This window comes from Ailuropoda melanoleuca, chromosome 8 (genome assembly GCF_002007445.2).
Source record: "Ailuropoda melanoleuca isolate Jingjing chromosome 8, ASM200744v2, whole genome shotgun sequence".
NCBI lineage: Eukaryota > Metazoa > Chordata > Mammalia > Carnivora > Ursidae > Ailuropoda > Ailuropoda melanoleuca.
In genome coordinates, this window is record NC_048225.1 from 67,871,106 (window position 1) to 67,893,687 (window position 22,582).

Below are 22,582 nucleotides of genomic sequence, written 5' to 3' on the forward strand. Positions count from 1 at the left end.
CTGTTAGTCCGAGGGGCCGTCTCCAGTTTGGTTTCTCTTGACTGTTCTTTTCCTTGATTGTGGATCACTGTTTCTGTGACTAATGACTTCTGGTTGACTATGCTTATGTTGTAGTGACTCAGATTCTGTTTCCTTCCTCTGAAGGTATTGGTTCTTATTTTAGGGGACAGTTGAATTACTGGCTGATCATCTTGAACTTGTATAAGCTCGGTTTTCTTCTGTGTTAGTATAGTTAGTGCAGAGCCAGGGTGTTTCCCAAACCACCAGCCTGGTGGGGGTCAGTCTCCAAATTCTGTCTCCTCTGTGGATCTTGGTAGCTTGGTTTTAGGCTTCGTTATGGAGGGTCTGCAGTCAGTTATACTCTCGAGCCTGGTTTTTAATTTTAAGGAGCAGCCTTTCTGCTATCTCAGGTGAATGGCAGCAGAGTAACTGAAGTGTAGAGACATCTCTCTGATCTGGCAGTGCTGGAGCTCCGGTGTATCCTGTCTCTTCCCTTCTCCCAGCACCGCTTGACCTCTAGAATCTGTCCCACTCAACTGTGTGACAGCTAAGAGCTGGTAAGCCTCAGTGGTCCCACGGTCCCTCCCGTGTGAAGTTGAACATTAGGCATGGGACTTTCACACGGACTTAAGAGGGGTGGGAGCTCCCTGTCTGGCTCCCTCCTCTCTGACACTTGACCATGATGACTGTAGCCACTTCAGCTTTGCCGAAACCTGATTATCTCCCCTCTCAGCTGAGTCAGACCACTGTTCTCCACTGACTCTAGTGTCCTGACTTCCAGTGGCCGGGAAGTTGTCCCTGGTCACAGAGTTGAGTAGTTTCAGGACTTGCTTGTGAGTTTTCTCTTTCTCAGAACCTGCAGCTTTGTGCTGCCTGTTGTCCGCATTGACCAGTCGTGCAATATGGGCTGTGGCGGGGAGGCAGCTCCCTTCAGTGGACGGCAGTTTCTGAACGGGAGTCCTCAGCGGGCCGCACTTCCGCAGCTGGGGGAATGAGCATCTCAGTCATGACGTGGGAAGTCTGGACAGAGTCCGCACGGCACGCACTGTATTGTGTCTGTTCAAAGAAGCTGTTCTTACTTTCGTACGTTTTCCGTTTCTGTTAGGGGCTAGAGAGAAAATGGTGAGGTGAGATAATGAAGAAAATTTCCAGCTAAGCTTTGCACAATCACAAAATCAGTCTATTTCCCAGATGAGAGCAAGCACGCAAGTCTCCTTTCTGTGAGGTTGCTGTCTTTATGCGGGTCCATAATCTCTAATCCACAGTGAGGAAATCTAAAAAGCTCTAAAAATGGAAAGTTTAAAGTTTGGCACCAAAGTCCTTTGACAGCAAAACTTGAGTTGATATTAGAACTAAAATCTCTCTGCTTAGAGTGAATAATGCTGTTGCTGCAGGAAGGTGTTTGATTATGAAAATATTGCCTCACGTGGTAAATGTCTGACTTTCCTACACTCCGGGAAGCTCTGCATTCCAAAACACCTCTGGCTCCGAGGATTTTCATAAGAGATCATGAACCTTTGACATAGCAAAAAGCCGTTTGCAATAGGCAGCGCTCTACCATGGAAAAACAGACTTACTCTTTAACTTTCAGCGAACCAAGAAGTCTTAAATAAAGTTGAAGTTCAATATAAGACACTCCCAGGTTGGAACACAGATATATCAAATGCAAGGACATTTAAAGAACTACCTGTTAATGCACAAAATTACGTTCGATTTATTGAAGATGAGCTTCAGATTCCAGGTAAGTACACTTTACGAACAGCTATCTTTACGTCTAACTTAACTGTCTACCTTTGAGGTAGGATAAAAGAAAAATCATTATTACTTTGTAGAGTGTTCATGATTTGCATCAATGTCCAGGAAAGTATAAAATAATCTTATTTCTTAGAGTAAATATAGTCCTCTTTCTTTAATCCTTCATCTGCCTGAAGATAGTAGGTTACCTCGCACTATTTTGATCCTGTCTTAATTCTCTGCTGCTCTGGTTTTCACCCTGTGACTTTCATGGTTGTGGCTTTCTCCCTCTTAGTCACAAATCCTTTTGTATCTTCACCTCCACCAAAAATGGTTTGTGGTTTTTCCATTCGAGATGAAACCACTCTTGGGAGTTGGGGGAGTTTCTTGAATAATTAGGAAATAACAGGTAGAGAAAATAGGAAATTCAGTCTGAAAAAATATAAAGGGAAAGAATAAAACTTTATTAAAAAATAAGCTGGCCCTGGAGTTAGGCATAACAAGGTTATAGCTGTGACTAGTTAATGGAAGTCTTTTAACACATTGCTTTCTTCCTTCCACTTGCACTGGTAGAGATTGGAGAGACAAAAGCGAAGTGGGTAGAAGGTGTCCTCCATATAGAATCCATTATGTACTTATTCTGATTTGTATTGTGGTTTGTCTCAAATACGAGTCTTGTTTTCCAAATTGCTAGCTGCCCCGGCCAGTGTGATGTCCAATTTAGTCAGCATGTTTGCTATGGTTCTCAGTCAACATTTTTTTGAAATACAAGCAATAGTGAATTTAACAATGGCCTGTGTAAAATGCCATAAAGGTTAACCCATGTGGAACAATATTTACAGATAACTATAGACTGGTTCAGGCTGTGCAAGTTAAAATAGTATTTGTTTCCAGATGTTTCTACGTTTTTGAGCTACAGAAGTTACACTGTTATCTCTTAGCATCCTGCGTTTATCAAAGATGCTTATTTTATCTCGTTATTAGGGACTTAATCAAGGACTCTTTAGATCTCTGCTGGTTTGGGCCAATTTTTTTTTTTTTAAAGATTTTATTTATTTATTCAATAGAGATAGAGACAGCCAGTGAGAGAGGGAACACAAGCAGGGGGAGTGGGAGAGGAAGAAGCAGACTCATAGCAGAAGAGCCTGATGTGGGGCTCGATCCCATAACGCTGGGATCACGCCCTGAGCTGAAGGCAGACGCTTAACCGCTGTGCCACCCAGGCGCCCCAGACCAATATTTTGTTAACTTAATTATTAGTCATTGAGGGCTTGGAAATACTGTGTGATTAAAACTGGAGCTGGTGAGGCACTGTTCAGAAATCAGCCCAGTCAGTCTTCTAGCAGGACAGTGAAGGATAGCAAAAGGCACCTGGCAAAGTTAAATAGTGACCTTGGGAAAAATGGGAGATCTTTTCATCCCAAGGATTAAATATTACAAATGAATTAATACTGTTCTTTACTTTTTTCCCCTACTAGTTAAATGGATTGGTGTAGGTAAATCCAGAGAGTCTATGATTCAACTCTTCTAGGGATTTCCAGTGACGCAAGAAACACTCCTTGAGGAGGGGGGAAAGGACTTTCTTAAATATTTCATTTATGATCTGCAAATTTCAAGAGGAAAGACATTGAAGTGAGTTTTAAGCCCTGCGGTTGTTTCCGGTCACGTAAGATGGCTGGCTGCTGTGGAGAGAGATTCTGGCGTGTTCCGGTGTCAGCCGCCCTCGCTAGCGGAGTCGCCGAGTCCTGTGCTGCTCGTGCTGCTCACGGTGCCACGTTTTCTTTCAGTGTCTGGTCGCAGTGTGATCGGTGTTGTTTGAAACCTGAACTAGAATTCCTTTCAGTGCAGTTTTTCTTCATTATTGTCATTGTGTGTTCTTAGGTTTTACCTCTATTAAATGGGAAGAACAATTAATGCAGTTTTGCACAAATATTTTTTACATTCTGGTCTTTCAATTTGTCATTGTGATCTTTGCTGTTAGAAAAAAATGAAGAAAAGAAGGGTTCTGTAAACTTTTGTAATGCTATAAATTCTGTTTAACTTGTGAATTATTTTCTGCTGAGACCATTGCAAATTTGAGCTTTGGCGGGTGGGGGGGATTATATCCATGTATCCTTTAATTTGTACAGAACACAAAACTTACTTCTCTCTGTAAATTATTTAATACACTGAACATTTAATTAAATGTTCAGAGAAAGGTGTTCCCTAAAACAACAATCTTAATGTTAAAAAAAATGAGTCATTAAAAGAGCGTTGTGATAATTGGAGGATATTTTTCTTTAATTTCAGGCATTAACTATGAAATGTATGGCTGTTCTTTTTTATCTTACCATTATTTCTAAATCTAGTGGATTGATTTTCAACATTGTGCCTGCCAGTATGCCTACAGAATCATCTGTAAGTGTCCAAATGAACCCAAATTGTCAGTTGTAATTTTGATCATGCCTTTATTTTTTCTTTCTTGGAAAAAAAGAGGTGTTGTTTTGACAATTAGGCTTAACATGCTGTGTTGTAGATTATCCTTCGGTGAACTATTTTAAATGTTTAATTTAGGTGCCACTTAAATTTATTTTATTATACCATCAATAGCTGATTAAAAAGAACCACATATTTCTAGTATGGTTTGTGTATTGTGTTTTTGTTCCAGTGAGAGGAGTACTGGTAATACTTGTATCTAGAAGAAGAGCTTTATCCCTGTAGTATGTAGGGATGGGGTGGGGAGACGTCAAAACAGAGTCTCAGAAAAGAATGTAAATATCTTTTGTCTTCACTTTTTATTAATACTTAGTTCAGAAAATTCTAAAATAGAGCCAGCCTTGTTGGCATCAGTAAACAAAAAGGATAGTACAGATGATCGTACAAGCCCATTGCCAATTAATAATGACCTTCATGTAAAATTTATATTTAATATTACAATAAATAATTTTTATTTATTCTAATGGAAATTGAATGGGCTTTTATTTCTCCTTACCCTTTATCTTCCTACTTGAACTTCAGATCAGGTTGAATTGAAATGAGGTTTTTAAGTCCACATTCTCATCTTGTCTGAAAGTGTTGTGTTACTGAAACATAATTTTAGTAATGGTCCAAAGGCAGATGTGAAGAACTCATTCTCCAAAGAGATTACTAAAAAAATATAAATAAACTTTAAAAAAAACCCAAAACTGTCTTGGGGCACCTGCCTTTCTCAGTCGGAAGAGCATGTGACTCTGGATCTCAGGTTGTAAGTTTGAGCCCCACGTTGGGTATAGAAATTACCCCCCCAAAAAATTAAAAAACATTCATTCTCCAAGTCAGTGCTTTTTTTTTTTTAACCAAAAAAGTGTAAATCTATTGATGTAGATAGACATTTACTCATTTTTGACCAGGTTGAGTGATTCTCTCCTGTCTTTAAGTGAGCTTTTTGCTAAATAAGTTGGTTAAGAGAGAGGTTCTGCTCTTCAGATACAGTTCAGTCTTTGAAGTCCTAGGTAACTGTATTACAGTAATCTTTACTGAACAAGAGTATTTGCTAGAATCTGCTAGGTGTTGGAGGTGTGGTGGTGTATTGTGGGGCAGTGTGTCAGACAAATGTATTTCTAAGCGACCTGTGCTACGGTGGGAAAGTGCAGGGTGTTGTGAAGGACAACTTAATCTTGGTTTGGCTAGAGTCAGAAATGGCCTTTAGCAGAAATAGCATTCAAACGATCAAGAGGATGACTAGTCAGGGCAAAGACCAGAGGCCGGAAACATTTTGGAAAGTGGGAGCAACTGAAAAAAAATGAGTGAGGGGCTGGTGAGGTAGGTGAAGTCGGCAGGAAGTTTGGAGGAGCGCTCCGCCAAATAACCGAAGTATGTTTCCCCTGAAAGAAAAAGCCGAGGCCAAAATGTAATAGCTACGCTCACGGGGCCTAACAGGGACACAGAAAAACGGAGACACGAACACACTCTCCAAATTCTAAAGTGCAGTAGAAGGGAACTAGATGGCAGAACAAGGTATTTCAGTGGAGGGACAGCCTATTTAGTATATTTTTTATACATTAATGGATTGATAGAGTTGAATGTCCTTCACAGTTGAGCATGGGAGTTGAATGCCATTCCAGTCTGAGTTGCCAGGGGGTTGTCTAACTGGACAAAATTGTATTGAAGCTTTGGTGGAAAGATGAATGTGCAAGAATTCCTAAGGTATTTTTGAAAAAACAATGTGTCGAGAGTTTTTTCCCCACCAGCTGTTAAGACATTGTTAAGCTCCTGTAGTCAAAGTATGTGATATTGTCATGGGAATGAACAAATACACAAGGGGAATGGACTGAGCTGTTTCAGAAGTAGATGCAACATACATGGGAGCTTGAAAGAGGCTAAAAATGGCATTTCATGTCATTGGGGAAGTGCTTTAAAAAATTATAGTGAAACAATCTCAACATGAACTTCAGATTGGATAAAACTCAAATTATAGAAAGCTTAATTAATGAAAATAATATAGGAAAATATCTTCAGGAGAGCCTAGTAAAGAAAAGTTAGGAAACTAAGAAACCCTAAAGAAATACAGACAGATTTGACCAAATTAAAAAAATTTTAAATATTTAACGAACAAAGCTCATTAAAAAACAAAAACAAAAAACCCTGAGAGAACAAAAGGCAAAAACTAGGAAAAAATATTTCAACATATATCCCTTATACACAGAGCTGCCACGAGTAAGAACATGACAACTAATGGATAAGATGGGCACCGTAATACATACCAGTTAATCCACAGAAAAATAAATGTTAGTGGCCCAAAACATGAAAAGGCATGCACTGTCCCTACAGACAAGAAAATGTGAGTTATCGCGATGAGATACCACCTTCCATCTGGCAGAGTGGTAAATATAGAAAATCAGTGTTTTGGCCCTTCCATATACTGCTAGCAGGGGGGAATTACTGCAATATGGGGGAAGCAGTTTGGCAATTTCGATACAATTTATTTGCACATGCTTTCACTCCCCAGCAATCCCACCCCACCAAAAAAGGTAGCCCTATTTTGCATGTAATTGTATCATTAGAAATACATGAATATCCATTAATGGCATACCATGATCTTATGTGAAACCTTTAAAAACATCCAGTTAGAGCAATATGTATTGATTGTAAGATGACCATGCCACATTGACATGAAGGCAGCATGTTTTCTACTGTGACTCCATTTAGAAAGAGTAGGGAAGGGAAGGAGAAAATTGAAAACTATTGATCTAAAGCTTGGACAAAGTATGTAGACGGATAGATCAAATAGTTAATGGTCACTTGGAGAGGACTTGAAGGATTCCCTGATTCATCTATGTCTTATTTAAATTTTTAAAAGCATATAATTTTAAATATTTTGAAGAAATGAGCAACAGCAGTTTACTGAGAATAATTTGCTATTTCAGGTGTACCTGAGAGTATATTTAGTGACTAATACTTTCAGAAATTCACATTGTCACCGTACACCTTTGGGAAGTCTGGTTGGGGTACTGGCATTTGGCATCACTTTATTGGCTCAATCTTTAGAAACTCTGTGAATGAATGTCCACAGTGACACAAATACAGAAGTAGTGAATGCAGGGAAAACGCTTTCACTGGATTCTGCAGTCACATAGTGTTTTAGCTTCCAGAATTGCCTTAGCTTCCAGAATTGCCTTAGCTTCCAGAATGGGGGGGCGGGTGGAGAGAAGACTATTAGCTCTGTAACTCTTTTCCCCCTGCTTTTGTTTGTTTGTTTCTCCAAAACTAAAGAGTTTTGTTTGGAAATACCATAGCCTAGCTTCTCATTTAGAACCGCATCCACCTCTAGAATCTACCCGAGAAGGAAAATAAGATTTGAATCATCTTTATGCACAGGATAATCTGTTTTTCTTAGACACTTCTTGGTCTGATTTTGTTTTATTTATGTCAAAATTGTACATACAGAATGGTTTTTATTGAAACAACTTTATTGTATAATTTACGTACCATAAAATTCACCTATTTTAAGAATACAGTTTGGTGATTTAGTAAAATTATAGAACTGTGCAACCATCACCATAATCCAATTTTAGAACATTTCCGTCACCCCATAAAAATTCTTTGTGCCAGGGGCGCCTGGGTGGCTCAGTTGGTTAAGTGTCTGACTTCAGCTCAGGTCATGATCTCAGGGTCCTGGGATTGAGCCCCACATCAGGCTTCCCACCCAGCGGAGAATCTGTTTGTTCCTCTGCCCCTCCCCTGGCTCATGCTTTCTCTCTCTTGCTCTCTCTCTGTCTCAAATAAACAAGATCTTAAAAAATTCTTTGTGCCCATTTGCAGTCACTCCCCATTCCCACCCCCAGCCTCACAAATCCACTCCCTGTCTCAAATAAAATTGCCTTTCCTGACATTTCATGTAAGTGAAATCATGGGATATGCAGCCTTCTGCATCTGGCTGTTTTCATTTGATGTAATGTTATGAGGTCAGACCCAGGACTTCATCCCTTTTTATTGCTGAACAATAGCCCAGTATATGGATGTGCCACATTTTCTTCATTCAACTGCTCAGCATTTGTTAAGTCTGTGTGGACATCTCTTCATTTCTCTTGGCGTAGACACCGAGGAGGGGCGTTTCTAGATCATATTGTACATATATAATTCCTAAATGCACCAATTTATACTCCTACCAGCAATGTATAAAGGGTTCCTGTTTCTCCATATCCTCACCAATACATGTAATAGTGTATCTTTTTGATTGTAGCCGTTCTAATTGGTGTGAAGGGTTGTGTTGTTTTAATTTGCATTTTCCTAATGTGACAAATGATGTTGCAACATCCTTTCTTGGTCATTTGTATATTTTTGGTGAAGTGTCTTCAAATATTTTGCCCATTTTTGAATTAGGTTATTTTCTTTTTAATTATAGCAGATCATTGTGTATCATTATATCCTGGATACAAGTTCTTTATCAGATACAGACTTGGCAAATATTCTCTCCCTATCTGTGGCTTGCCATTTCATTTTATTAGTGGTGTCGTTTGAAATATAGAAGTTCTAAATTTTGATCAAGTCCCATTTATCAATTTCTCCCCATAACTTATAGATTGTGTTTTCGCTATCATGTTTAAGAAGTCTTCTGCCTAACGCAAGGTCATGTATGCTATCTAGAGGTCACTCATTTTAGATCCAAAAATACAAGTAGGTTGAAAGTGAAAGAATGGAAAAAGATATATCATACAAAATAGACTAAATCAAAAACCATCACAACAAAGGACTTTATGTATTGATAAAAGAGTCAAGTCATCAAGAGATGTAATAATTATATATTTACCAAACAACAGAGCCCCCAAATAAATGAAGCAAACACTGATGGGTTGAGGGGAGAAATATTTCTATGAAAATAGTTGGAGTCTTCAACACCTCACTGTCAGTAATTCATAGACCATTTAGATACGAGATCACTAAGGAAATTGAGAACTTGAACAAAACCAGCCAGATTTAATAGACATTCATGAAACCCTTTACCCCAAAATAATGGAATACATACTCTTTTCAAGTGTACATGGGATTTTCTCCAAGATAGACTGTATGATAGGTCACAAAACGAGTCTGAGAGTTAAAAATATTGAAATCCTACAAAGTATCTTCTTCGATGACAATGGCATGATGCTAGAAATCCGTAACAGAAGGAAAACTGAAAAATTCACAAACAGTGGAAATTTAAAAACTCACTTTTGATCACTGGATCAAGGAAGAAATCCCAAGGGAAATCAGGAAACAAAGGTGAATGACAACAAAAGCACAACATAGGAAAACCGTGGGATGTCACAAACATAGGCAGCACTCCACAGGAAATTAAAAGCAGTACAAGGTCTCATATCAACAACCTAACTTTACACCTTAAGGAGCTAAAAAAGAAAGCAACCTAAACCCGAAACCAGTAAAAGGAAGGAAATAATAAAGATGAGAGTGAAGCGAAACAAAACAGACTAGAAAACAACAGAGAAAAGCAGTGAAACCAAAAGTCGGTTATTTTTATTTTCTGTGTTTTCATGTGTGAGGCCACAGCACAGACCCTTTGCATTTGAGGGGTTTCTGGTCCCTTCATGATTTCCTCTGTTTTTCTCTGTTCTGTCTCTAGGATGCTTATTAGTCAGATGATGGCCCCCCGATTTATTATTCTATGTGTCTAATTTTTTATTTTTTAAAAGATTCTAAAAGAGAGAAAGAGCACTCAAGCAGGGGGAGGAGAGGGAGAGGAGAAGAAGGGGAAAGAGTCTCAAACAGACTTCGCTCTGGGTGTGGAGCCTGCTGTGGGGCGTGATCTCATGATCTGAGCCAAAACCAAGAGTCGGACACTTAACTCACTGAGCCACCCGGGTGCCCCTCTGTGTCTCTTCTTTTAAAACAATAATTTTCTTTGCTTTTCTATTCCATATAGAGTTTTTCAGAATTTTATTCCAAGCCTATCCAGTATTTAATTGTAGCAATCACATTTTTGATTTCCAAGAGCTTTGGAAAGATTGCTCGTGTTTGTGGATGCAATTATTTTGACACATCCCTTGTCAGATGACAATGTTACTTTGTTAGCTTGTTTTAGATTCCTTGGTGTTCCCTGAATTGTTTCCGCTGGGATCGTTTCTTCTCTTTATTTTGGTCGTTCTCTTTCATGTTATGTTATTTTTCCAACTTTCAGGTGATGGTTGGCTCTTCACATCTAAGACTATGGCAGTGGGACACGACCAGAAATTGTGTTCCTGGGGGAAGTTTGTCAACTGGTAGGCTTCACTTTGGGGTGTTGAGTAGGGAACTAACTTGTATGTTGGGGGGTTACTACAGTCCAGAATGTAGGATTCTTTTCTTTGGGATCATTCATTTCTTTAGAAAAGACCCTCTAGCTTTTGCCTGGGGAATCAATGCCCAGTTGTTCAGATGGGGTATTAACTCTCCGTGTACAGACTCAATTCTTTTTGTCTTTTACCAGCCTCATAGCTCACTGCAGCCCTAAGCCATATCTGCTTTTCTGCATCCAGAACTCCTTTAGGGTCTGCGGTGCTGGCGGTCTTCTTTCTTGGCTACATCCCCAGATTCTCCTTTTTTCCCCACTAGTGAGTGATGCAGTTATCGAGGAGGTTATATCCTGCCTGGTCCCCCATATAACCATTGGATTACACGTAAAATGGCTGGTCAGCACCAGCAATGAGACTGGTGTTGGGGCTGATGTGAGAACAGATGACGAGTTCTCTTCAACTTGACTCTTGATGCCCTGCCCGCTGATCACCTTATTCCGAAAAGAATTTACCATGTAAATATTTCAGGACTGTAACCATCTGGATACACACTTAAATCATAAGTAGTTCTGTTATTATTTTAATCTAAAGGAGTCACCTAAGAACTCCAACTGTTTTGTTCGAATGCCATGGTTATTTTAAATTTAAAAGGTTTTCTTTCAAAGCTGCCTCTCTTCACAACAGTACAACTCTGGGAGTGAATTTACTGGTCTAGGATTCGATGAAATTGTGGCTAATTTCTGGTCCCAATCTGGAATTTAAAACAAATTAATGATTTATTTTAGGACCATTCACTCCTAAATGTTAACATACTGTCAACAACAATTGTATGCAATAACAAAATAATTTGGCGGATTTAAGACGAAGGAATACATGCATAAGATGTGGGAGAAAAGGACTTAGTCAAAAGGTTATTTCTGTGTTTCAATCCCTGATCAAGAGGCCTATCACTGAATTATGCCCAGATATAAATAAAATTAAATCAATCATATAAATTTGCATTGTGACATCCTCATTTAGACCCCCAAACCCTTTAAACCCTACAGTATTAACGGGTCACTTTGACGTTTGTATCAAACTTCGGTTGTTACCATTCCTAAATTCACATCCAGTGGAGTTCCTTTGTACTTTATAACCTCTTATGTACAATCACGGACAGTTCTGCTTGTCCAAAGGTGAGGTTTCAAGGAGGGCTGGGGGTCAAACATAACGTCAATCGTCTTGATGAACCAAAAAGCAGAGTGCTTCAATGATAGCATCGTAACACAGCTCTATGATGTGTAATGCTGTGCACTGTGTTCAGTGTTTTACTTACATTAGTATCCGCAGTAATCCTCACAGCCCCGCTGATGGTATCACCACCTCAGAGAGATTAATGAACTTGCCCAAGTTCATCGGATTGTGAGGGGACCTGACCCGGGAATATCTAGCCCCAAAGTCCCTGATCTTTTCACTGCCCTATTCCATCTGCCACTGCACCCCAATAGCATTGAAAGCTAAAAACAGGGGCGCCTGGGTGGCACAGCGGTTAAGCGTCTGCCTTTGGCTCAGGGCGTGATCCTGGCGTTATGGGATCGAGCCCCACGTCAGGCTCCTCCGCTAGGAGCCTGCTTCTTCCTCTCCCAATCCCCCTGCTTGTGTTCCCTCTCTCGCTGGCTGTCTCTATCTCTGTCGAATAAATAAATAAAATCTTTAAAAAAAAAAAAAAAAGAAAAAAAAAAAGCTAAAAACATTTCTTGATATTAAGAATGGATAACATTTCACTGAACCCAGGAGTATGACCAGAAATGCCATCCCTGGAAGGATTTTTTAAATTGAATATAGTAAAGTGTGTACCTGTCTGTAGTAAGTAACCATTTGACTTCCCAAGGCTTATGGTGGGGTTAAAATATCAGCTCTGACCTCAAGGGTTACATTGTGTTCCAGGGAAATGTATCTAAGTAGTTCCGAAGTGTGAGGAATCCCACTCACCAGCCGTAGTGATCTTTGTCGTCAGAGTTGCCGTGGGGCAGAATGACACCCTCATTTAACTAGGTAAATTCAACAAACTTCTAGGGGATTCCTTCTGAGTCTACACGCCCACAGACAGTGGATGCTATCAAGCCTGAAATATGCTATTCAGAGTTGGGGGTGGGGAATACTATGGAAAGGACGTGTGAAGTGATTTTTAGGATTTCCTTACCATTCGATAAAGTGAAATTATTGTTCATGTGGAAATGTGGGGGTGACTTCTTTAAAAATCATCATTGAAAAATAAAATGAATAATTAATTGAGAGCTACAGAGAAAATTTAACCAACTTGCTGAATCCCACTCATTCCAGTTACTTTAATAATTTAATATCATTTAATATTATCGCTTTGGACAATTTAAGAGATTTTCGAGGATAACTTTGATTATACGTGATTATTACTTGACGCACTGGTTTTAGAACTTCATCCGTGTATGAGGTACAATTCCACTGCATTAGGTGTTTTGTTTTGTTTACAAATACTTATTAATGCACATGCCGATTCTTTGATCAATAGTAATATAATAGCTAACGTTTTTAAAGGCTTGTAAATGGTACATACAAGCACAATGCTGAAGTCTTTATATGGCTATCTAGTTCTGTTAGGTAGATACTATTTTTATCCTTTTTGCAGATGAGAGAACTGAAGGGCAGAGAGTCCAAGGGTCACACTGCTACTGAGAACATATATTTTATTTTTGAAGAACGAGTTCTTCCGAGTATTTGGCTCCAGGGTGAGGAATACAAGGGCAACTTTTGTCTGAGGGGCCATCCTCCTAAGCTCTAAGTTCTCTGAGGATAGAGTCTTCCTATCTTACACTGTATCTTGCACATAGTCTGTGCTTAATACATGTTTCCTAAATAAATGAATGAACCCCTATGTGCTGAGAAGGAATTTTTACTGCAGAAGAATTTCTTGAGCAATAACCGTGATCTATCACGATCTATATTTAATCTGTTTTTCGCCAGTTTCTAAAATGAAATAAGAACTCAACATGACATGCAAATCAGTGCTAATGAAGACATAAGCCCTGCCCTTAAAATCTGATCACACAGACCGGTCAAACAGTCAAGAGAAAAAACCCCACACCTCGATAACACTTTACTGTCCGTCTTATTCGTGAGAAGCCCTTCCCCCAAAGACTCCTACAAGGAGTCAGTTTCTTAGTTCAGACAAATGCTTGAGTCAGCGCCTGCTGTGTTCTCTCTCAGTGCTCAGATTTAGGACCTCTCTCCACCAGGTCTCTTGCAGACCAGCCTCTCGCCTGCCTGACTGTTGTTTACAAAATAATCCCCAACCAAGGATCTCTCAAATCCATCCAATTCTCTACTGCTACCAGCTATCATCACTTGCCAAAACCACTGCTTTCTAAACTTGGCTGCACGATGGAATATTCTGGGGGGGAGGGGGGTTTCAGTTACTGATGCCCGGGACCATCCGCTCCCACCAGGAAATCCTGGTTTCCATTGGTCTGGGACTGTCCTGGGCATCTGGATTGCTAAAAGTGATGTCACCGAGGTTAAGAACATTTAGCCTAACTGCTGCCATGGCCTCCTGACTCACCATATTCAATCCCTGCCCCACCCGACTTCCCACCCTGCTTCCTTTTCCTTCTGCACAGTTTGAGCAATCCTTTCAAAACACACTTTTAATCATGGCATCTCCACCCTCCTTCCAACTTTTCAATGTCTTCCCATTAATCTCAGGCGAGAGGTGCCAGAGCTGAACATGACCCGTAAACCCTCCCCTTGTTACTATAGTTACATCTCTCGAGCCCCATCTTGCTCCGCCCTTCCTGATTTCTGTGCTTTAGCGCATTTTTTTTTTTCAGTTCCTCAAACATGTCATGCCCCTACCACAGGGCTTTTGCACATGCTATAGTCTCTGTGAAGTTCTTCCCCACTCATTGCCTAGTGAACCTCTAGGTCATTATTTCCTCGAGACTTGTTGTCCCTTTCTGACTTGTTCAGTACTCCTATATCATCACATAAACTCTGCTTCATAGCATTTATGGCAGGTGAAGTTTTATGCTTATTTCTGTCCTGGTTCCCCACTGAAGCTTCTTGAACGTAGAAATTCTGTGTCTATTTTTGCTTGATGTGGCATTGCCAGAACCTTGCACAATGCCTGGCATACAAGTAGGCTCTCAAATTATTTACTGAAAGAATACAGATGAGTGAATGAAAATGCTCTGGACAGCAGGTCTATCACCAAACCCAACTGATGTCACCTCCAAAATATCTCTGGAATCCATTCATTCTTTCTCATCCTCCCTCCTGTTCCAAGCCACCATCCTGTCTGTTCTAAACTAGTAAACAGTTTCCTCTCTGGTCTGCCTGCCCTACCTCCTGTTCATCTCTAAACAGGGTCTTCGCAGCAGCGAGAATGCTCTTTTAAAAGTACAAATGATAGGTGGCTCCCGTCTTTGGGACCCTTCCAGATTTTCCCTTGTGCTTGGACTGGAATCCAGGCGTCTTATCACGCATACCCTCACTGACCACACACCAGCCATACTGCCTCCCTTCTGTTCCTCAAACATGTTGAGGCCTTTCCCACGTTCAAGCTTTTGCACTTACTGCTCCTTTAAATGGTCTTTTTGTGACTCATTGCTGTTTTCCAAGGCTCAGCTAAAATTGTATAGAGGTTTTCCCTGACGGCACTATTAAAAGTAACCTCCCTTAGCTACACTTATCACCCTGCTTATTTCCCTTACAGCACTACTACAGTCTATAATTTTTTTTAAATGTCCTTGGTTATGCTCTGTCCCTCACCCCCCCCAAAGAATGTCAGCTCCATGGGAGCAGGTATCTTGTCTACCCCACCAAATAGCACAGTGGCTAGTTCATAGTAGGTGTCGATGAGTGAATCATCTTATGGTTGCTGCTTCCAAGATGGACCCCAGTAACTCTCACCCCCTGGTATCCTGCCTCAGGGCTGGCTGCGTGCGACCAGTAGGACACCTCAGAAGCGACAGTGTGTGGCTTCTGTGCCTCGGTCATAAAAGGCATTGCAATTTCCCCCTTCATCTCAAGGTTGCCCGTTCTAGGGGAAGCTAACTGCCATGCCTGCAGGACACTTGGCACCCCAGTGGGGAGCCCACTTGGAAAGGCACCGAGGCCCCTGTCACCAGCCAGCATGTGAGGGACACCCGTGACAAGGAGCCACCTCAGAGGTGGCTCCTTCAGCCCCAGTCAAGCCTTCGGGTGATGCAGCCCTCGCTGACATCTGGTGACACCTCGAGAGACCCTGAGCCAGAACTGCCTCACTAGAAGATAAAACATCATCATGTATCTTGTGAGTCACTACGCTTTGGAATGATACGTTACCCCGCGAGAGCTAGCTAATACACGTTCAGTCAGCGGTTCAGTGAATGGAGCAGTGAATATTTCAACATAAATTACCTCTTGAATTGGTCAGGCGTCAAACCACTGAGGAAGGGACTGTCTGACCCTGTTCCTATCTTAGGTTTCCCGCCTGCAATTTCCAGCACCTTATTCTCAGTCATCTACAGACGCCACCTTGACACCTTTCCTGCCGAAAACCATTATTTCTATCAGAGGCACCAACAATCCTGCCGTAGAAAAGGAAGGCTGAGCAAGGAGCTTTAATTTCTCTCTTGTGAATTCTCTTAATACTGTCCTTTCTCACTCTCAAGAATTAGGAATTGTCTAAAAGTGAGAAAGTGAGTCTTCGTCCCATTTCCCACAAAGCCTCCTCACTTCAAGAGCAAGAGTTGGGAGTGTGACAAATCTGGACGACCTGGATTGATGACTTACCTGCTTGAGGAGGTTTCCTAAAGTCTCTAAGGCTCAGTTTCCCCTTCTGCTACATGCAGGAAATAACAACAGCTCCTTCACAGGGGCTCTTATGACTCGTTGCAAGCACGCGGGCGTACACACGTGTGCATATCACTTAGCACAGTTCTGGGCACGTGATAGAGATTTTACATCCTGACAGCTATCCTAGAATATATGCTTTGAGTCTCCACTTTACAGAGAAGCTGAGTGTCTTGCCCAACACTGCAGAGCTAGAATCTGCAGGCCTGTGGCCCCCCAAGACCTGAATCTTGCCCACACTTCCACAGCTCTATCCTGCCTGACTGCCAAGGTAGTCGTTGTCTTCTCCAGCCCACCCTAAGCAGGCTGACCGACCGACAGCCTCCGAAGCTGCTTGGGTTCTCCCTTGCCCTGGTTCTAAGATGGCTCTGATTGTCCAAATTCAACTTTCCAGACTCCTTCCTTGAGCTCCTCTTCCATTCCAGCCATTCTGTCCTACTCTGCCAACCGCATGTGATCCCTCACTTCCTCCTCCTCCCGCCCGGCCCAGACAGGCCAGTGTCCTCACGTCTGGCGTGCTCCCCGCTCCCCCACCCTCCAGAAGGCTCACCCCACCCCCACCATGCTCCTGGCTGCAGTGTCCCTGTCTGCTGTGTGTACCACTTCTCTGCCTCAGACCTCCTCCAGCGGGGCCCCGCGTGGGTCCCCACGGCTTCATGTTCCAGACCCCATCTTCCTGCTCTGCTAGTTGCTTCTTAATCATTCACTGATACACTGATGGTTGCTTCCTCTTCCCGATCAGATTGGGAACACCCTGTGGCCGAGGTCAGAGCCTGGACTTGCGTTCACCTCCTCCCATGGCACCCAGCACGGGGCTAGGGACACAGGAAATGGTAAATATCAAACTGCTTTGCTAAACACTCACCTGGTTCTGGAAGTTTGGAAAGAATTAGGAATTGTCTAATTCACAAAACCTTTTGTGTCTGTCTAACTGGATTCCCTCGTAGCAAAGGAATTGTAAAGAAGGTCCTGTTTACTATCACTTTGGTAACTCAAGACCCACCCAGATTCCCACAGGGGAGGGAAGCAGACTTCATACTTGGACCGTCTTGAAAAGGCAAGCTGCTTAGCCGGTTTTGTGGGGACAGAAGCGCTGCTGACACCTCCTGACCACCTCTTCTTTCCAGCTGTTCAGCCCCTGGTGGCTTCTGCTCCCCCCCTCAAGGCCTCATCCTTCAGCCCCTAACCAGCACCCCCATCCACACCAGCTTCCTTTAATACAGCCCTCCCAGGGCCCCCCGTGGGACCCCAGCTTCCACCTTCCTGCACTCCCTCCTGGCACCGCCTTCCCTAAATGAGCTCATCTCAGCCACCAGCTCCCTTTCTCTTCAGTGCCCTTCTCAGCCTCCAGCCTTCTCTCCCCTCCCAGCCCCCAGCTTTGCGCTGCTGGTAACCTCTTAGGCCAGATGCCTCCTGCCCATTTCCGGCCATCTGGCTCCATCTACTGCCCCCTCTCCATGGCTCCACTGTCTGGAGATTGCCTGGTTCCATCTGCTTCCCATCTTCCTGGTTGCTGTTGCTCCCGGTTCCCTTGGGACCTGAGCCCCATCCCTGGCCTACCACTCCATCTGGGCTGCTGCCCTTTTCAGGGGGGAACAGAAAGAAGGGCTGACCCTTCTCACCCCTAGCCACTCCCCCACCACCCTTTTACTCATTTTCTTATTCTTGTTCAAGCAAAAAGAAAGAAAACTATTAAATAAATAGGAATGCAAATGACCCTCAGCTGTGACAAAGGCAGTATGGCTTAAGGCCAAGTACGGAATTCTATGTCTCAAATGGCTTTGGTCTGAATTCTGCTTCTCGCACCTACAGCACTGTGGTCTGGGGCTGCTTAATTAATTGTCTCTGAAGCTTGATCTTCTTTATTGTAAAATGGGGAAAGTAATAGCACTTACTTAAGAGCTCTTAGGAGGACAAAATATGTCTTCCACAGTGTAAGAGCCCCAGAAATAGTGGGATTTACTCATTTAGAAAGTCTTTCAATGCAGCAGCTCCTCCCACTCGCTAAAATTCAAAGCATCAATGATGACAGGAATACAAGTGATGTCTACATCGGTGTCCATGTCTGTACCCCAGGGTCATGTTGGGGGGGGGCCTGGCTCTTCATACTCACACATGTTGCAACGTAGAGGGAACTTGGAATTTTTGAAACATGCCTCCGAGTGTCAAATAATTGTCATAAAGCCATTTAAAATGGGAGAATAAGAAAGAAAAAAGTTCCCTCAACAATAAGTTTAGGCACAATAAGGAATCTGTTGAGTAACAACGGGCTCAGGGAGAAGTGGTCACACTTGAGCCTGCTGCCTACCAAGGATATTTGTGCATTGTTATCCTTGAATTCTATAGGGAGCAAGAAAAAAAGAGGAAAGGGGGAAGCAGCCCTTAGGCCAGTCTCTAAATTCTTCTTCCTGTGCTAGACACACACAAGCACCCTCCCCCAACTTGACTGGTCCCTGACCGCAGCGAGCCCAGGAGAGAGGCTCTTCTGAGGGAAGGTTGATGTCAGAGAGTTAGAGCGGTTGACCTGACTTACCGATCTTGTAAAATGGCAGAGAATAGTCTCTTTGGTAGGTGGTTTCTTTATACCATGGTTCACTGGGCTTTGAGTGTCTTCGGAAACAAATATATCGAATGAGAGTTTGCTGGTCTAGTTGAGGCTCATACAGACTCTTTCTCTTGGGTGGAATTGTCAAGTCTATGAGAGGTCTAAATGAAAATAGAAAGAACTTGCTGAACACACAGGAGAAGAAAAACATTCCGTCATCTCATCAGCTGAGATCCATTCTCTGGAAGTGGCCAGGGCTACCAAGATACTATTGTCAGGACTCCACAGCTCCAGGGTCAGTTTTCAGTGGGTGGCTCAGGGAACACTATCCCCTGCTCCCTGACTTTAGCATCCCTCCTCCTCCCCAATCACAGGTTACAGAAGGTGACCTGTTTCAAAACTTCCAGTGGGTCTGCTCATGCACGGCTACTTCCTGTCCTCCAGATCTCCCCACTGTACAGCCCTTTCCCACTGTAATTTTTCTATGGATGTTTGGTTCCCTCAAGGAATCGATACTTTCTTTTGACCAGATTCACCCTTACAGTGCAAACTGTTATTGGATGAACCTAAATTCAGTTACAACTTTCCTGTACCTGCACTTGAATAACTACCCTCTGAAGGTAAAAGTAAAGAAGAATCAAAAGGTAGCGGGGAGATATCTTTATGCACTTGACAGACTCCACATTCACTGGTGCAGCTTGTTGGAGAACACTTTGGTGATGAGTGTTGATATCTTGAAAAAGTGCACATACCTTGTCACCCCAACTCCAGAGATTAGGGATGTCAACAAAGACTTGGCTACTAGAACGTTCACCAAAGTATTTTATGATAATAAAAGAGTGGATACAATCTTCATGTGAAAAAAAGGGGGGGATTATTTAGAAAAAGATATGGACATATACAGGAATGCCATGCCCCCACTGAAAGTGATGCTGCAGAATTATAAATTTTGAGATGGAAAAAAGTCTGCAATACAGAATTAGGTTTACACAATGGCTTCAGTCGAATTTAACGATTTAAATAGATGAAGTGTCTGGGATGTGAATCATCCAAAGAAAACTGTTATACCAAAGTTTCAATCAACAAAATATTAACAAATTGAATTCAACAATACATTAAAATGATCCCACACCACGATCAAGTGGGATTTATTCCAGGGCTGAAAGCATGGTTCAACATCTGCAAATCAATCAACAAAGTACACCACATTAACAAATTGAAGGATGAAAACCGTACGATCATCTCAATAGATGTGGAAAAGCATTTGACAAACTTCAACATACATTCATGATAAAAAATTGTCAACAACGTGGGTATGAAAGGAACATATCTCAGCATAATAAAGGCCATATATGAGAAGCTCACAGCTAATATCATACTCAGAGGTAGAAAGCTGTAAGCTTTTCCTCTAAGATCAGGAGTAAGACAAAGATGCTCACTCTCGCCACTTTTATTCAACCGAGTATTGGAAGTTTCGTCCGGAGCAATTAGGCAAGGAAAAGAAATAAACGGTATCCAAATAAGAAAATAAGAAGTAAAACTGTCTCTATTTGCAAATAACATGATCTGTATGGAAAGCCCTACAGACTCCACAAAAAAACTGTCAGAACTAATAATTCAGTAAAGTCGCAAAATCAATATACAAAAATTTATTGCATTTCTATGCACTAACAAGGAACTATCAGACAGAGAAATTAAGGCAAAAATCCCATTTACAATTGCATCAAAACAATAAAATACTTAGGAGTCAATTTAGCCAAGGAGGTGAAAGACCTGTACTCTGAAAACTATAAGACATTGATGAAAGAAATGGGAGAAAACACAAACAAATGGGAAGACATTCTGTGCTCACGAATCAGAAGAATTCATATTGCTAAAACGGCCAGACTTATCAAAGCAGCCTACGTTTTCAAAGCAATCCCTATCAAAAGTCCAGACACTGTTCATAGAACTAGAACAAAGAATCTTAAAATGTGTATGGACTCACAAAAGACCTCCAATAGCTAAAGCAATCTTGAGAGAGAAGAACAAAGTGGAGACATCATGCTTCTTGATTTCATATCATAAACTACAGTAATCAAAACAGTGTGATATTGGCATAAAAACAGACCCATAGATCAACAAAACAGTATGGTGAACACAGAAATAAACCCATGTCTATGTGCTCAATTAATTTATGACAAAGGAACCAAAAATATACAATGGGTAAAGGATCGTTTGTTCAGTAAGTAGTGTTGGGAAACTGGACAGCCACGTGCACAAGGTAAAACTATCAAAGATCAATTTGAGTTTTATAGGCATTTGGTCTCGCAAAGTGGGCGCCTTAAATGTGGGCAGGGGCACTCCTGTCCCTAGAAAAGCACGTCCCCCACTGTCAACCGAACATCCACCGCCTGCTGAACAAGACAGTCCTTGGTGCGGTTGGGTTCTGTGTAACCTCCCCTGGCGTTTGGTCACTTCTGTACCACTGACAGCTGTGGCTTCCGAGCCACATCCCGGTGACTGGCCCTAGATCTACCCCTGCTGGACTGGCAGCCCGCTCTGCCTTGGCCTTGGGTGCTTCCATGGAACCAAAATAGTCTCCATTTTCAAGTCATACATCAGTGTCCTGAAGATAAGACTTTCATTCAAAGGATCGGATTCCAATACTGGAACCATTAAGCTGGTAGAGGAATATATCCGGGGAGGGCAAGCCACGAGACACCTATCGAGTTACACTACAGCTACAGAAACTTGTCCCAAGTTAGGACTTGTCCTAAGAACGGCATTGTTTCCTGTTTTGGGGGGGTAGTGCTCAGGGCCTTGTCTTTTCCTTCTTATGTTTAACTAGAAGCTTGCTAAAGTCACTGACTGGCATCTGCACTAAGTTTCCCCCTCAAGGCTGATCTGGGGCAGGCACTAGTCTTGTCAGAGTCAAGTAAAGTAGAGTCAAGGTTCCCTTTGCCTGAGCCATCCTGTGGGGAGGAGGACCGACACTCGCGTAGGGGGTGTTGGAGTCGGGGTGTCATCAGAGTGCACGGAGCACATGGGAAGAGTGCCTGGCGTGGGGCTAGCCCCAACAAGAGTTTAACATACTGTGTATCTGAGTTAGAACAAAGAGCCTGGAACTGAGAATCAGAAAACACGCAGAGTTCCAAGTACCAGCCTTCACGCCAACCAACTGTACCTCGGGCAAGACCTGTCACTTCCCTGGGGCGTGTCTTTCTCACTTAACAGGATCAGAATGATCTCTAACGCTGCTTCTAGTTTGATCTTGTGTTAAATTAAGACTCTGTGCTGCTTTGTGGTCCTATGGTTCCCTTTTCTGTGCATGGAGGATAATCAAGAATTGACTCTATCAAAGGTGATTAAAAGAAGAAATTTGTAAAATATATGAGACGGTGAGGTCAAAATAATAGCAATTGTATTTTGAGTGCTTGCTATGTTCTGGAATTTTACATCAATTATTTTACTTAACAGATAAAGCAAATGATTCCCAGAGAAGGATTTAAAATTGCCCAAAATCAACCATTTCAAAAGTTGTGGCTTCTAATTACGGTGGTTTCTAGCCTAAGGTGAAACTCTGAACTCCTGGTCTTTCTTAAATTTTTTTGATGATCTCATAACATTCTGTATTTATTTATTGTTGATTATGAAAGTAACATATGTTCATTAGAGAAAATCTGGAAAATGGAGAAAAAGATAAAAAATAAAATACAAATACCACCATCTTACCCTTCAGAAAAAGCCA

General features: G+C 41.9%; 2 protein-coding genes across 2 annotated transcripts in view; one reads left to right on the forward strand and one right to left on the reverse strand.

Moving 5' to 3' along the window:
- The window catches only part of ADSS2 (adenylosuccinate synthase 2), a 36,651-nt gene extending 32,298 nt beyond the window's left edge, over nucleotides 1-4,353 (forward strand). The window contains exons 12-13 of the mRNA XM_002918170.3: nucleotides 1,592-1,741; nucleotides 3,213-4,353. Coding sequence (XP_002918216.2) covers nucleotides 1,592-1,741; nucleotides 3,213-3,265 — 203 coding nt within the window. The 3' untranslated portion in view covers nucleotides 3,266-4,353. The remainder of the gene's footprint in view (nucleotides 1-1,591; nucleotides 1,742-3,212) is intronic.
- Nucleotides 4,354-10,013: 5,660 nt separating this feature from the next.
- C8H1orf100 (chromosome 8 C1orf100 homolog) overlaps nucleotides 10,014-22,582 on the reverse strand; it is a 33,397-nt gene continuing 20,828 nt past the window's right edge. Inside the window, exons 4-5 of the mRNA XM_034666631.1 lie at nucleotides 18,841-19,013; nucleotides 10,014-11,211 (exon numbers count right to left, since the gene is read on the reverse strand). Of these exons, the coding sequence (XP_034522522.1) occupies nucleotides 11,120-11,211; nucleotides 18,841-19,013 (265 nt within the window). The 3' untranslated portion in view covers nucleotides 10,014-11,119. The remainder of the gene's footprint in view (nucleotides 11,212-18,840; nucleotides 19,014-22,582) is intronic.